We start from the raw sequence: 16,546 nt of genomic DNA, 5'->3' as shown, positions 1-16,546 counted from the left end.
GCTCTAAAAATGCTGTAGCCTTTTAAACTAGTTACTCCACTTCTAGAAACTTTCTTAATGATAGAATTCAGCATGTACCTCAAATTTGGTTACAAGGATATTCATTGCACCACTGCTCATAGGAATGAATGTAGACAATCAAACTTTAGGAAAGAGTGTATTATGGCAAGCTTTCCTTATCCCCCCCTCAGTACCATTCTCCTACTTCTGTGACCCACGTTCTTCCTGATCAGTAGAGTCCACTTCCCACACAGAGGATAATAATGTCAAATATTGGTTTCCCTCAGTCACGGAAACAGAGGGGAAAGTCTTCTGAGGAAATTCTTCCTCACTGATAAAATTGAGCAGAGAGAGTAGAAATCTCCTTCCAGCTCTATGTATGTGCTTCTATGGGATACGAAGCTGGGAGTCACAGCAGTGGCCTCAGTGACCATAAGCTGGGCAGGTCTAAAGTAGAATGAATTAAACTGAGGATTGCAGAGCCAAAAACCATCTTTAATGACACCTCTATGCTGTGTGTTACATAAAATAACAAATGTCCTTGGTTGTTTAAGCCAATTAAATTTGGACATTGCTACCATCAATTAAAATCATGCTAACTATTATGCTAACTATTAATGCCATACAATGAAGTATTTTATAGTCACTAAAAGAACGCCACAGAAGTGTATTTATGAACAGTAGATGCACAGTTAAAAAACCAAAAATACACACAGAGTATGTTCCCATTTTATAAACAACTACGTTTGCAAGAAATTATTTGCCAAGAAAAAGGTCTAAAAGGATATACACGATCTTAAGAGTAGCTTTCTCTGAAACATAAGATCTAAATGTCTCCATTTTGCATATTCTAATTTTTTTCTACAATAGCATATATTTAAGATTCTGTCACCCTTTTCTGTTTCTTTTGTCAATTCAAAGTGATTGGGGAACAAAAAAAAGGTAACTGTTCTGTTGAGTGATGTTAAAATTGAAGGTCTGCTTTAATTAATAGGAAAGGGTTTGGTTTTTTCCCCAACTGTTTTGTGAAACAAAATTTCATATTTTAGGTATTTATTTTTCATTGAATACATAAGATTACAGTTTTCATCTTTCTTTTGTTACTTAGGTAATCATATCATGACTTGGTACCATTTCGTATTGGAATTTCTTCTGTGAAGCAAAAACAGTCCCAAAATGACGGATCTTCAGGTGTCATAGGAACAGCAGACGCTATTAAATCATTAAAGGTCAGAATCTTGAACTGCCTTTGGGTAGGTTTAGCATCATCTTGAGAAGGAACCTAAAAATATTGTTAAGATTGCACATTAACTTCATGATCAAATTTGTATAACTATGAAAAATAATACCAAATTGCATTTTAATAGTATTAAATTATAACATGCCACTGTAGGATAAGCACTGGACTGCTAACCACAAGGTAGGCAGTTTAAACTAACTGGCCACTCCTTGGAAACCCTACAGAAGGTTGCTACGAGTCAGAACTGGCTCAATGCACTTAAACAACAAAAAGGATCTCTAGAATATTACTTTTATTCCTTGGCTTTACAGATGTTTACAAGTAAAATATCAAATAGAAAACCTGTGTATTTATGTATACAATATGTTACTATTGTTGTGAAGTGCTGTCGAGTCAGTTCTGATCCTGTATAGAGTTTCCAAGGAGTAACTGGTGAGCTTGAACTGCTGACCTTGCAGTTCAAATAGCTTTACAGTTTGGCACCTTAACCCACAGTGCCACACCAGGGCTCCACAGTAATTCTACATTTCAAATAGGTTTATTCTTTATCTTATATATATGAGAGGGCTCCAAAAACGTTGATGAAAATTAGGATGAAAAGATAATGGAATTTTTCCAGGAACTTTTTGTAGTCCCCGAGTCCTGGTGTGGCGCTGTGGGTTAATGCGCCAGACTGCAAAGCCGTTTGAACTGCAAGGTCGGTGGTTCAAGCTCACCAGCTGTTCCTCGGAAACCCTGTACAGGGTTGCTATGGGTCAGAATCGACTCAATGGCACTTAACAACATAATAACACACAGTATGTTATTAGGGACTTCAAAAAGTTCCTGTAAAAATTTCATTATCTTTTCATTCTAATTTTCTTTAAACTTTTTGGAGCCCTCTCGTATACACAAGATAATAAATAAATCTATTGAAATGTAGAATTACTGAATCCTACATGAAGATATTCATATCCAGATATAAGATCAATGGGCCTCAAACTCTGAAAACTTAAGTAGGTAGATAATTCTGATCGAGGGGAATTGCAAAGCAAACATTTGACTAGTCTAGAGCTTATCCTACAATCCTGGTATGTCACACTATAGGACAAGTACTGGACTGCTAACTGCAAGGTCAGTGGTTCAAACCCAGCAACTGCTTCTCAGAAACCCTATACAGGTAAGTTTTGAGTCTCAACAGCCTCAGTAGAACTTATCAACACTCTGGAGCAGGGGTAGGGAATATCCGGCCCGCAGGCTATATCAGACCCTTGAAATCATTTGGTCTGGCCCTGCCAAGGCAACTGCAATTCCAGCCATGTTACTGTTGTTAAGTGCCATTGAGTCAGTTCTAGGCCATAGCGACCCTATATAGGGTTTCCGAGGAGCAGCTGGTTAGCTTGAACCGCCGACCTGGCAGTTCAAACAGCTTTGCAGTCTGTATTAACTCAAAGAGCCATTAGGGGTGAGTTAATTAAATGTTTTTTTACACCAAATACTGTAATTTTTAAGTTAATAATTTTGTATGGTCCATGAATGATACAGTAAAGTTTGGTAGGCAAAAGGTTCCCACCCCTGCCCTAGAGGGTTGTTATTAAGTGTCGTGGAGTTGGTTCCAACTCATAGCGACCCTGTACAGGGTTCCCAAGGCTGTAAATCTTTACAAGAGCAAAAAGCCTCCTCCTTTTCCCGTGGAACAGCTGGTAGTTTCGAACTGCTTACCTTGCAGTTCGCAGCCCGATTCATAACCACTATGCTACTAGAGCTCCAATCCATAGTGACCGTAAAATAGGGCTTATGAGGAGCAGCTCGTGAGTTTGAACCTCCAACCTTTCAGTTCAAACTGACCTTTTGGTCAAGAGCTTATTCTACAGCACCACATCTGATACAATGCCCATAACTACTCAAAATGAATTTTTAGACTATATCATATACTAAGAGTCCTTATTCATAACACAGTGTAGGCTTCCTCTAACATTCTACTATAGACAATATGGTTTCTCATATAATGCTTTATGATTTATTATCATAGCTATTCTATGATATGCTTACTATCTAAATTTTATAGATGAGTAAACTGAGAACCAGGAAGAACAATTTGGCCCAGCTCATTAATTTAACACTTGGGCCTAAAGCCTGTATCATACTCTTGTTCTCTTCCCACTATATTGTGTTGTTGTTGTTGTGTGTTGTTAAGTGCCATCGAGTCGGGTCCGACCCATAGCGACCCTGTACAGGGTTTCCGAGGGTGTAAATCTTTACGGGAGTAGAAAGCCTCATCTTTCTCCCGTGGAGCCGCTGGTAGTTTCGAACCGCTGACCTTAAGGTTCGCAGCCCGATTCGTAACCACTACGCTACGGGATACCTAAATAGGTGTTATCTGGTGAAACTAAATGTTTCAAAAGCTCTAAAGCTCTACAGAAACATCATAAGGTATTTGCAGAGAATATAAATCATGGGACTTGAGTAGATAGGGGAAGGTTAACTTGCATCACAGTACCTTCAGATACTGCGTCGATTTTAATATGCCAGTCCTTTTAAAGGCAGTTAAGAATTTCAATCGATGGTTGGTAGACTGAGCTATTTTTCTACAGGTAGTGATGCATGTTTGTTGGTTTTGTTGTTAAATGATTTAACATCACTAATCACTTGACTCATAGCAACCCTATGATGCCAAGTAATAGCTGGTGGGTTGAAACGCTGACTTTGCAATTAACAGTCCAATGTTTATCCTACAGTTCCACACTAGACTTGACCTGACCTAAAACTTAAGGCTTGCCTATAATTTCAGTATTTTAACATATCAGTATCCCTTAAAAAATCACAACTTACCAAGTTTTTAGGGAAAAAAAAGTATAGAGGCAAATGTTATGCCATATATGACACACAATCTTCACATTTAACACTATTAATAAATTTATGAATTAAGTCAGGATATAATTTTAAAAAGGAAGAGAAACTCAGTTTGGAAGATAATTTCATTATCCACTAACCTGCAACTTTGTACCCTTACAGCCAACAGGTTCAACTAATTAGGAAATAAGTCACCGTTAAAAAATCAATACTTAAGTTCTGAGCAAACCCAGATGATTTTAATAATTTGAAAATGTACGAGACATTTTTACATAGGTAATTAAAAAAAAAAAAAACCCTCAAATCTGATATAAGCCAAACTACTATTTCCTTCAACATAAATAACACCACCAACACAGATTAATGCTTTTTAGAAAAAAATGTGAATTCTTAAAGTCTTACATCCTGGTGTTTAGATCCATCGGGTTTCCTGAGAGCTACTGCAACAAAATGATGTTCATCTATTTTGCTTTCCTGGAAAAACAACAAACAGTAGGTAATACAGATTACTATTTTGCTTCCATTTTTTTCACTCTGTGTATCACTTTCTATCTGTGTATACTATGCATGCACAAATAGATACATACTGCATATATATAGATACTGCCCCACCACCAAGCCATTTTGATAAATCAACCTGCATTCTAGCCCTTTACTGACAAAGATTTCACTACGTAGTCCCTATTAGCCACATTCTATTACATAACTACAGTAAATTTTAAATTAATACTGCCATCTACTATCTATATTACAAATTTTGTTCATAAATACAGCCTTTTATAGTATTTCCCCCTTTTAGTAAATGAGCCAGTCCTTCCTAGGTTCCGCTGAGTTGGTTTCACCTCATAGCAAGCCTATGCACAACAGAACACTGACTGATCCTGTTCCACCCTCCAGTTGTTGCTATTCTTGAGCGTTATTTGAGCCTACTGTTGGAACCACTGTGTCAACTCATCTTGTTGAGCACCTTTCTCTTTTTCACTTTAGCAGGAATGATGTACTTCTTTTGGCACTGGTCCCTCTTGTTAAAATGTCAAAACCAAATGGGAAGAAGTCTCACATTTTCTAAGAAGTATTCTGGTTGTATTTCTTCCACGAGAGACCTATTCATTTTTCTGGCATTATATGTTCTTCGACAATATTCTTCACTAACACCTTAGCCCACTTTAATCTAGAAACATCTAGAAACTACCACAGATTTCAAGTTCAGGCCCTACCTCTTTAACAAAAGAGAAAACTGCTTTTTTTTGGGTCTGAGTTTCTTAATTTTATTCAGATAGTTTCAATAGGAATAATATATAGAAGACTTGTGCTGTCTTAGAGGCATACAATGTATACCTACTGCTAAATGATGATATGTTCGCATATGCTTATTTTTTAAATATACACTGAAACCCATCAGATTACAAACTTTGGTTTGCAAGCATTTAATTAGCCATTTACTAAAGTCCCTGAAAATCATACTTGAAACTTTTAAGTAAGACTTATAAAGAACAAGTACTTTTTTATTTATACTCTATAAAACAAAGGGAGATGGGGGTTTTAGCATATAATGGATAATGAGGCAAAGATTTGATTATGGTATTCATCATTAGTTTAAATAGAAACCTTTTCAGAAACATTATTTAGCAACCTTTTATCTTTTATTCTCTTCTTTATACTGTTGTATGTATCTGAAGTACCCAAAGTACCAACCATTAAATTCAGTAAGCCAACGACAGTATGTTTAAAAAGACACAGAGAATATGTTACAAAACAATTTTTAAGATCCTGGCATATCATGGGCCTAATCCGTTTTATGTATGTTTTGAGCATGCCTCAACAACTGTCATTTATTACTGTAGCCAAAACAAAGAAAAATCGTTTTCCTTGAACTAAAAACCAGTGGAAAATATTAGTATTATTACTTGCGTCAATAAAAAAATTCAGTAATAGGTAAGAATAAGGAAGGGTGTTCCTCAAAAATCATTGTGGTTGTCAAGTGCTATTGAGTGGGTTCTTACTCAGTGATCTTGTGTAAGATTTCCAAGAGTGGCTAATGGCTTTGAACCACCAACCTTGCAGTTAGCAGTCCAGTTCTTATCCTACAGAAGAAACACCAGGACCCCATATTAAGATTAAAACATATGGAGATGTTCTGGCTACAAATTAATTTAGGTTAAAACCACTGGAATTGCTATAACATAAATTTCATTTATTAATCATAAACTTTCAATTCATTCATGGTAACAGGAAAATGTGCCTAAAAACAGTAACAACAACAAAAAGGTATGTTAAGTAATGCTTATATAAAAGTCAAAAAGATAAAGATTCTAACCCTACTCCTCAAAATCCTAAATTCCTTTCACTGTAGAAATCCTTTTTATGTTGAACAACAAACATTATACTTCAGTGCATAGAAGTCACTCTGTAATTAGCTTACAGTAAAGGGCTTACCTGGACTTTCTGGTGTGGCGCAGTAGAATCAGTACTGGACTGCCAACCATGAGGTTGGCAGCTCAAACTCACCAGCTGGGGCTCGGAAACCGTCTAAAGGTTGCACACACACACAGACTTGACGGCACTTAACAACAACAACAAAGGGCCCACCTAGTTGCGTTATTGTTTTCACATTAGGAGATCTGCATAGTGGTTATGAGTTGGTGAGTTGGACTCAAGGTCAGCAGTTGGAAACTACCAGCTGTTCTGTAGGAAAGAAATGAAGCTTTCTGCTCCTGTAAAGCCATACAGACTTACAGCCTTGGAAACCCTATGTAGGGTAGTTATGAGGAACTGACTCCACAGCACACCACCACCACCCTTCCCAACAGTTATGAACATACGTACAATTCAGTTTCTGTTGAATGCAGGAGCTAAAGCTAAATCCTAATGTGTACAGTGAAAACCTATTAACTGACAATAAGAAGAAAAAAGGATTCCAGTTAATTTTCCTAAGGGTAACGTTTCTTCCTCCAAGTATCAAAATAATCTTTAACATTATTATCTTTTAAAGCATTATTGTTAAGTGCCATCAAGTTGGTCCCAGCTCATAGTGACCCTGTACAGGGTTTCCAAGAAGCTCTGGTGGGTTTGAACTGCCAACCTTGAGATTGGTGGTCAGTTGTGTTTATCGTATGGCTTGTCTTTTAACACTGATAAATCCAAAACTCATTTGGTATCTTGGCAGCTATTAACACAGCTTTCTTTTTTAAACATACTCTTATTTGGATCTCTTGTGGCCACTCTGTTGATTAACTTCTCCATATGTGTTTAAGGGCTTTATCCTATAATTCTCTCCCATCTCACTCTGCACCTTTCTTAGCTTCACCTCGGAGCTCTCCTTTAGTAATCGGAAAGCTTCACCTAAAAATCTCGATGACCAACTATTGCCCACATGCTAATAATTTTACCCCTTTAGTCCAGCCCTCTATTCAATTGACATATTCACTTGGGGTTTTTTTGTAACAACTCACTAGTTCTGCAGTATCCTATATCTCGATATAATCCTGATAGCCACTGTTCTTATCAGCTTTGACTGCTCACTTCCTTAGAAATCTGATCTGAATATTCCCTACTCAACATCTGTTAAATTGTTTATTCAAGAACTGTTTTTCTGCACATCATTCAGGTAATTCTGGCAAAACAATCACATAACATAACAGATTCCCTAGGTACACTATACCAGACATAAACTGAGCCAATCATAGTAGACCACTCCTTTAGCGACACTGACTAGATGGAGCTAAGCTTCTGACCCAACTAAGCCAGTGAATCCCTTGCCCAGAGATTTTTGGGTTTGAAACAGAAAGGGGTTCAGCAATACCTTAAGTTTTTAAACTGTTGTATTATGCAAGACTGGTAGGCAATGATGTTTCCTACCACAGGGATCAGAGAAATTGAGAAAGCTGGTGTGTTAGAGAAACATGGAAAGAAGAAAACTAAAGCAGAGAGGGAAAAGACAAAGTTCTGAGTGTTCTCGTCCCTAACTTTATATAACTCTGAGAAAATCATATGTAAGAAACCATTCCAGTAGGCACTAATTTTTTTTTGGCTTAAAGTTTGTATTGGATTATTCTAATAGTTAAGAATTGTTATTGTCAGACACCATAGATGTGGTGTGGTTTGTGCTGTGGAGTCGGTTCTGACTCATAGCGACTCTGTACAGGGTTTCTGAGGCTGTAAATCTTTACAGGAGCAAAAAGCTTCATCTTTCTCCTGCGGAACAGCTAGTAGTTTCGAAGTGCTGACCTTGCGGTTCACAGCCCGATTCGTAACACTACGCTCTATAGAGAGACTAAAATCTTTAAGCCCCACGTGACTACTAGTTTCTTCTAGAACCTCTCACAAATCTCTTCTGGCTCTTCCTAATATCAAAACTGGACTCTAGGTGTGGTGCTGTAGGATCCACACTGGACTGTAAACCATGAGGTCGGCAGTTCAAACCCACCAGCAGCTCCTCGGAAACCCAATACAGGGTTGCTGAATCAGAAGCGCCTCAAAGACACTTAACAGCAACAACAACATCCCCCAAATTATTTCCATGCTAGGGATCAACACACAGGCCTGTCCTCTATGTCTAGGAGCCTTTTCCCGTCTACCGTTACTTGACTATGACTCACCTTTCAAGTAACAGCTTAAATGTTAAGTCACAGTATTCCAGACTTTACCACCAGAGCACCATGACTGAATCCAGCTGTATCTAGTCTGCCAGTACAAGTGGACATCAAGACAATTCCAACTCAAGGCGGCCCCATGCATGTCAGGGAACTGTGCTCCAAAGGTTTTATAATAGATGATTCTTTTTTGGAAGTCTATCATACTGCTAGGCCTTTCTTCCAAGTTGCCTGTGGATGAACTGAAGTCTCCAATCTTTCCTTGGCAGCCAATGATGATAACCACTAGCACCACCCAGGAACTCCTGTCTGTTCTTATATACATACACTGCATTCACAATAAGCAAGTTTATTAAATTTCTTACCTCAAACACCCATTCTTTTTCTTCCTTCCCATCCAGGAATAAACGAGTTTCTCTGTAAACTTGGCCAATATCCAGGTTTAATGGGGATATATCAAATTCAAGTCGTTGTAATTCAAATCCTAGTCCAACACCAATGGCTTTTATGAAGCTTTCTTTCAAAGCCTAAAAACAGAAAGACAGTTTCTTTTCAAAAGCCCCCAACACATCTGAATTTTTAGCGTAGTGGTTACGAATTGGGCTGCGAACCTTAAAGTCAGCGGTTCGAAACTACCAGCCGCTCCGCGGGAGAAAGATGAGGCTTTGTACTCCCGTAAAGATTTATACCCTCGGAAACCCTGTACAGGGTCGCTATGGGTCGGAACCGACTCGATGGCACTTAACAACAACACACTATATTAAAACTTGCTGGTTTTGTTAAAATGCCCAGAGACAATTAAAGCTCTGCCTCCATCCTCTTAACCTGTAAAATGGGATAACGCTAGTATCTTACTAGTGTAGGGTTGTTTTGAGAATTTAAATAACTTATGAACTGTCTTCTGTCAACTAGTAAATGGCTAACTAGATGTATGCCGTGTAATGCTTCCTGTGTAAGAGTTCCTTTGCATTGTTTAGCTTTAATAAGTACCTTCTAATTGGGCATTAAATATAGGTTTAATTTTTTTAAATGAATGTCATTATATAACATAGATACATAGGAATCATGAAGTTTGCAAGTACTGACCCACTATTTCAAACACTACATGAACCACAGGGTAACTGCAGCATTTGTGCTCAAAGACATTAGAGGCATTATAGACATTTACTTTCAAATGAGAAAGAAATTATACCCAATTCCTATAAAACATGTCCAGCTGAGTCCATTCATCCTTAAAGCTTCTTATTGTTTCCCACTCTTTGTTGGTAAACTTCCTTTTCATAATATGGAAGAATTCTGAGATTGAACCGCGACCTGTCAATTGAGAAAATACAAAATAGCTGTTTTATCACCGAAAATATTAAAAACAGCACTACAAAAATTAAACTACGGTACATTTTAATATAGTCACACTGAACGATATAAAATAGTAACAAAGTAGAAGTTAAAAGAGTAAAAAATAACACAAGCAGAATTTAATCCAGGGACAGGTGATTTAATATTAAGAAAGTTAAGTGAAATTACTAATTTTATTAATTGTTGTTAAGTGCCATAGAGTTGGTACCGACTCATAATAACCCTATGCACAACAGAACGAAACACTGCCTGGTCCTGGGCCAACCTCCACAGTTCTTGCCATGCTTGTGCCCATTAATGCTGCCAAACCGCCAAACCATCTCGCTAGAGGTTAGGGGTCTTCCTCTTTTTCTCTGACCCTCCACCTTACCAAACCCTCCACCTTACCAAACCTGATATTCTTCTCTAGTGACTGGTCCCTTCAGACAATATGTCCGAAGTATGAGAGGCAAAGTCTGCCATCCTGGCCTCCAAGGAGCATTCTGGCTGTACTTCTTGCAACACAGATCTGTTGGTTCTTTTGGCAGCCCATGGCACTTTCAATGTTCTCTTCCAATACAACTCAAATGCATCAATTCTTCAACGTTCTTCCTTTTTCACTGTCCAGCTTCCACATGCATATGAGGTTACTGAAAATACCACGGCTTGGGTCAGGGCTCACCATAATCCTCAAGCTGACATCTTTCCTTGTCAACACTTTAAAAAGGTCTTGTGCAGCAGATATGCCTAATGAAATATGTCATTTGATTTCTTGATTACTGCTTTTATGAGTGTTAATGGCTGATCCAAGAAGAATGAAGTCCTTGACAACTTCAATCTTTTCTGTTGATTAAAATGTTGTTTATTGGTCCAGTGGTGAGGATTTTTGTTTTCTTTACATAGAGTTGCAATCCATACCGAAGGCTGTGCTCTTTAATCTTTATCAGTATTTTAAGTCCTCTTTACATACAGCAAACAAGGGTGTATGATCTGCACAATTTGTATTAATAACTGTGCTTAAACACATCAATCATACCTTTTATAAGTGCTAAATAAGTAGAACAGGAGGATATTACTTATGGATCGTTGTTGTTGTATGCCATGGAGTCAGTTCTGACTCATAGCGTAGAGTGTCAAAAATCCACAACAAATACTGATAAAATAGTTATACTAACATTGGAATTAAAATTCTTACTGTACTTTGTAACAGAGAAAAAAAAGGAAGCAATGCCTTTATTAAAAATTAAAACTTTGGGAGGAAGTCGGAAGAAGCAAAAAATCATTCTTTTATTCTGAGTAATTGTTGTATTTGGAAAAGTAATATAGGCTTATTTAACTGATTTTCAACATTGTTTTCTAACATGACAAAATAAAAACAGTATGTTTGAATTCTTATTCTTTTCTGAAATGCTGCTGTAAAATACCTTCACATTTTGTTTTTCATTTTATCTGAAGCATCTCCTTAGCATCACTGATAACGTATTCAATCTGGATTGTGAGCACATATTTTGAAAAGCTGGATTATATGAAGAAAAACAGGGCTTCAGGATAGCCATGAAGACTTATTAACAACCTGCGATATGCAGATGATAAAGCCTTGCTTGCTGAAAGCAAACAGGACTTAAAACATTTACTGATAAAGATCAAAGACCACAGCCTTCGTACGGGTTGCACCTCAATGTAAAGAAGACAAAAATCCTCAAAAGTGGATCAATAAACAATATTCATATAAATGGAGAAAGAATTGTAGTTGTCAAAGACTTAACTTTGCTTGGATCGACACCAACACTCATGAAAGCAGCAGTCAAATTACACAAGGTTATTGCATTAAGCAAATCCGCTGCACAAGAGCTCTTTAAAGTGCTCAAAAGCAAAGATGTCAGTTTGAGGACTAAGGTGCACCTGACCCAAGCCACGTGTTTTCAATAACCTAATGTGCATGTGCACGTGAAAGTTGACAAAGTATTCTATTCTTCCACCACACTTCTGTCAGTTTGTCATACTGTGGTGGCTTGTGAGTTGCTGTGATTCTGGAAGTTCTACTAACTTCTTCAATCTGAAATTGATCAAACCTGCAATCAAGATGTACTGATCAGGACTTCCTTTTCGAGGCGGCAGCCAGGGGAGCCAGGTAGGGAACGCTCCGGTGAGAAGGGAGACGAACCTCACAAAGGAAGCGTTCATATAGTAAACCCACAGCTTCTGAACTATCATACGCTCTAGGACTTCAGTTTCCTGAACTCGCATTTTTGAAAAAAAATCATGCTACTAAGCAAAATACGGGCATCTTAAGACTCTCGTGGACCACTTTGACAACTACTAGGCCCTGGCAGAGTTTAGAGGGCGGGGCTAAAGCCAGCCCGTTCAGAAAATGGTGTTTCCAGCAAAATCAACCAACCAACCAATAATCAAAGCCACAGGGAACTATACATCCCTCCCTGTCCCAGCTTGAGATCTCAGCTCAGACATCAAGAAGGGCAGTTTACCCACGGCACAGAGAGAAGAAGTGGGGCAGCGACTTCTGACGTCACCTGCCGGCCCAAATCTTAAGCCCTGTATCTGTGCTGGGACAGGGCACCTTGCCCTACTCCCAGGTAGCAGTGTGGAACTTCCAGCTATTGTTCTAGCAAGCCATGGCAGCTGCTGCCAGACCAGTCTAGTAGCAATACAATCAACAGAGAGCAACCTGTAAACCCGCAGCATAATAGGACTCAACCACTCCGAGATTTGCACTGTGCACACACAGATAACCGCAAACACCCAGACCAGGGTTCTGAGGAAGTGCATCTGAGCCTGGGTGGGACACGTAGTCTTTCTCCCAGGGAGCAGATTAGAATTTCCAGCTATCAACCTTGCAACCCGTGGCTGGGCTGCTTGCTGTCTGAGTTCGCTGGGCAGGACAAACTCAAGGCAATCTATAAAACCCCAACAGAACAGGTCTCAACCATCCCAAGATTGGCGCGGAGCACATGCAAGATAACTGACATTCAGAGTATACATAAATAGTGGTCGCTCTTTCTCCCATTAACTCCCCAATATATATCTGCCAACCTATACGGCAGTGGCTAGAGGAAAGGCCTGAAAGAGTGGTTACCCCACCCCTCTTGGAGGCTTCTATTTGCACATACACTGATGGTGTAGCACAGAAAAGTTGACCAAAGCAGCATCTCTGTTCCAAAGTGGTGATTTCTGTCTATGCGTTTATATTACTTCTGCTTTTGGTCCTTTTGATCACACATCTTTTCCAGAGGTGGGAGCTTTTTCTCCCTATTTCACCTAAGAAGCAGCAGCAATCGTGCCCATATAGCCAAGCGATAAGCATACACCATAATACTCCACCACTAAGACAAGACCTAACAACACCTGCTACGTATTACAGGAGATAAGGGAAGCCCATCTCCTGATCATATTAATAATAAATAATATAATAACCATGATGAATAAAAAACAACATTATCGAAACACGTCTAAAAACAGAAGAGAAGCGGGTTCTGGGAATGCCTGAGAGGGAATTCAGAAGAATGATATGGAAACAAATTCAAATACTCTGAAAAGGGGTCGAGGAAAATAAGTAAGGAAAGTACTGCAGGAACAATCAAATAGGATTGACACAGCATTGGAAACTAACATCTTGAAAGATGAGAAGATAAACATTCAAGAAGACCAATGTACTCCAGGAAGGATAGGCCTCAAGACATTCAATAATCAAGCTCTCCAAAATCAAAAGGAAAAAATACTAAAAGCGGCCAGGGAGAAGAGAAATATAACTTTTAAAGGCAAGCAAATTAGAGTAAGCTCTGACTATTCAGAACAAACCATGCAGGCGAGAAGGCAATGGGGAGACATATACAAAGTCCTGCAAGAAAAAAACTGTCAACCAAGAATCGCCTAACCAGCAAAACTATCAATCAAATATGATGGTGCAATCAAAACATTCCAGTATAAACAGAATCAGAGATTTTATCAAAACCAACCTAGCACTTCAAAACATCCTAAAGAGAGTTCTGTGCACGGAGACCCAACAAGAACAGACAACAAACAGATTGACAGGTATGGCAACACCACCTGTAATACAACCAACAGATAGCAGAGTCCAGAACAGAACGAGACTACAACAACAAACTCAAAGGAGCAGAGAGATCAACTGAAAGCCAAAAATATATCAATGTCAAAAGAGGGACAAATGCAGCAACAGAAGCCCAAGTGGAGGGGATGTCAAGTAAATTACAGATTACAATGAAGTACCCTAAATGCAGACAAAAGTTAGTAGCCTACAAGGTAACCCCCAAAAAAGTTAACACTCCACAATATATAATAAAAACAAATTCCCAAGCAGAAAAAGTGAACATAGAAACTAGGAAGAAACCGACAAGAAACAACTTAAATACCACAAATCCAACACAAGAAGGAAAACAGAACCAAAGAATGAACAGCCCCGCCAAAAAAGTAACATAATGACAGCAATCAATTCATATTTAATCCACCAGAGAAGAGACAAAGAGTGGCAGAATGGATAAGAAAACAAGATCCATCAATATGTTGCCTGCAAGAGACATACCTTACACACAAAGACAAAAACAGACTAAAAGTTACAGGATAGAAAAAAAATTTACCAAGTCAACTGCAACAATAAACAAGCAGGAGTGGCAATACTAATTTCCGAAAAAGTAGACTTTAAGATAAAAACCAGCATAAGAAACAAAGAAGGACACTATTACGTGATCAAAGGGTCAATTGAGCAAGACGACATAACCATAATAAACATATTTGCTCCCAACGAAAGAGCACCAAGATACATGAAGCAAACCTTAATGAATTGAAGAAAGAAATAGATAAATTCACAATTATAGTGGGAGATTTCAACACACAACTCTCGAAAAAGGATAGAACAACCAGAAAGAAATGACATGCTACAGAGGAACTTAACAACACAACCAACCAACTTGACCTCATAGATGTATATAGAGCATTCTACCAACAACAGCACAATATACATTCTTCTCCAGTGCATATGGAACATTCTCCAGAATTGACGATGTGTTAGGTCACAAAGCAAGCCTCCATAAATTCACAACCATCAAAATTCTACAGAGCATCTTCTCAGACCACAATGCTATAAAACTAGAAATCAACAATAAAGTTGAACACATGAAAACTGAACAACACCCTGCTGAAAGGCGACTGGGTAAAAGAAGAAATTAAACGTGAATTCACAAAGTTCCTAGAAACAAACGAGAATGAAAATACAACATACCAAAATCTTTGGGACACGGCAAAAGCAGTCCTGAGAGTACAATTTATTGTGATAAATTCACACATCCAAAAGGAGGAAAGGACCAAAATCAAAATATTAACACAGCATCTTCAACAATTAGAAGCAGACCAGCAGAGGCACCAAAAGAAGGGAAATAATAAAGAGCAGAAATAAATGAAATGGAAAACCGAAAAACTATAGAAAGAATTGAAAGGATTAATAAAATTAATACACCACTGGCAAAACTAGATAAAGAGGGAGAGGACACAAATAAATCACATTAGAAACCACATAGGTGAAGTCACAACAGAACCAAACGAAATACAAAAGATAGTAACAGAATACTATGAAGAGCCGTACTCCAACAAATTCGAAAATTTGAATGAGATGGATACATTTCTAGAAAAACACGACCTACCTAAGCTTACTCAGACTGAAGTAGAAAATTTGAACAAATCTATAACAAAGAAGAAATTGACCAGGTTATCAAAAAACTCCCGACCAACAAAAGCCCAGGCCCAGATGGCTTCACGGGTGAACTCTACCTATCAGAGAACTGTCACCAATTCTACTCAAATTATTCCAGAACATAGAAGAAGATGGAAAACTCCCTAATACTTTTCATGAAGCAAGCATAACCCTCATACCAAAAGCAGGGAAGGACATCACTAAGAAAGAAAACTATAGACCAATATCCCTCATGAACATAGACGCAAAAATTCTCAACAAAATCCTAGCCAATAAAATCTAACAGCACATCAAAAAAATAATACATCATGACCAAGTTGGTTTCATAAAAGGGATGCAAGGGTGGCTCAACATCAAGAAAACAATCAGCGCGTAATCCATCATATAAATAAAAAGAACCACATGATCATATTGATTGATGCAGAAAAGGCATTTGACAAAATCCAACATCCACTCTTGATAAAAACACTCAACAAAGTAGGAATTGAAGGGAAATTCCTCAACATGATTAAGAACATATATACAAAACCTAGAGCCTACATCACGCTCAATGGAGAGAAACCGAAAGCCTTCCCCCTGTGAACAGGAACCAGACAAGGATGCCCTTTATCACCGCTCCAATTCAATATTGTGCTCCAAGTTTTAGTCAGAGCTATATGGCATGATAAAGAAATTAAAGGCATCCAAATTGGCAAAGAGGAAATAAAACTTTCCTTATTTGCAGACGATGTGATCCTAAACATAGAAAACCCCAAAGACTCAGTAAAAAAATCTATGAGACCTGATCGAAAGATTCAGCAAAATGGCAGGGTATAAGATCAACAT

General features: G+C 38.2%; 1 protein-coding gene across 1 annotated transcript in view; it reads right to left on the bottom strand.

Moving 5' to 3' along the window:
* Nucleotides 1-987: 987 nt before the first annotated feature.
* Nucleotides 988-16,546, bottom strand: part of AASDHPPT (aminoadipate-semialdehyde dehydrogenase-phosphopantetheinyl transferase) — a 53,927-nt gene continuing 38,368 nt past the window's right edge. Inside the window, exons 3-6 of the mRNA XM_006833792.1 lie at nt 9,857-9,978; nt 9,030-9,191; nt 4,475-4,546; nt 988-1,282 (exon numbers count right to left, since the gene is read on the bottom strand). Coding sequence (XP_006833855.1) covers nt 1,118-1,282; nt 4,475-4,546; nt 9,030-9,191; nt 9,857-9,978 — 521 coding nt within the window. The 3' untranslated portion in view covers nt 988-1,117. The remainder of the gene's footprint in view (nt 1,283-4,474; nt 4,547-9,029; nt 9,192-9,856; nt 9,979-16,546) is intronic.

This window comes from Chrysochloris asiatica, unplaced genomic scaffold, assembly GCF_000296735.1.
Source record: "Chrysochloris asiatica unplaced genomic scaffold, ChrAsi1.0 scaffold00008, whole genome shotgun sequence".
Taxonomy (NCBI): Eukaryota; Metazoa; Chordata; class Mammalia; order Afrosoricida; family Chrysochloridae; genus Chrysochloris; species Chrysochloris asiatica.
Note: the sequence above shows the minus strand (reverse complement) of the source record. Positions and strands in the feature narration are given on the sequence as shown.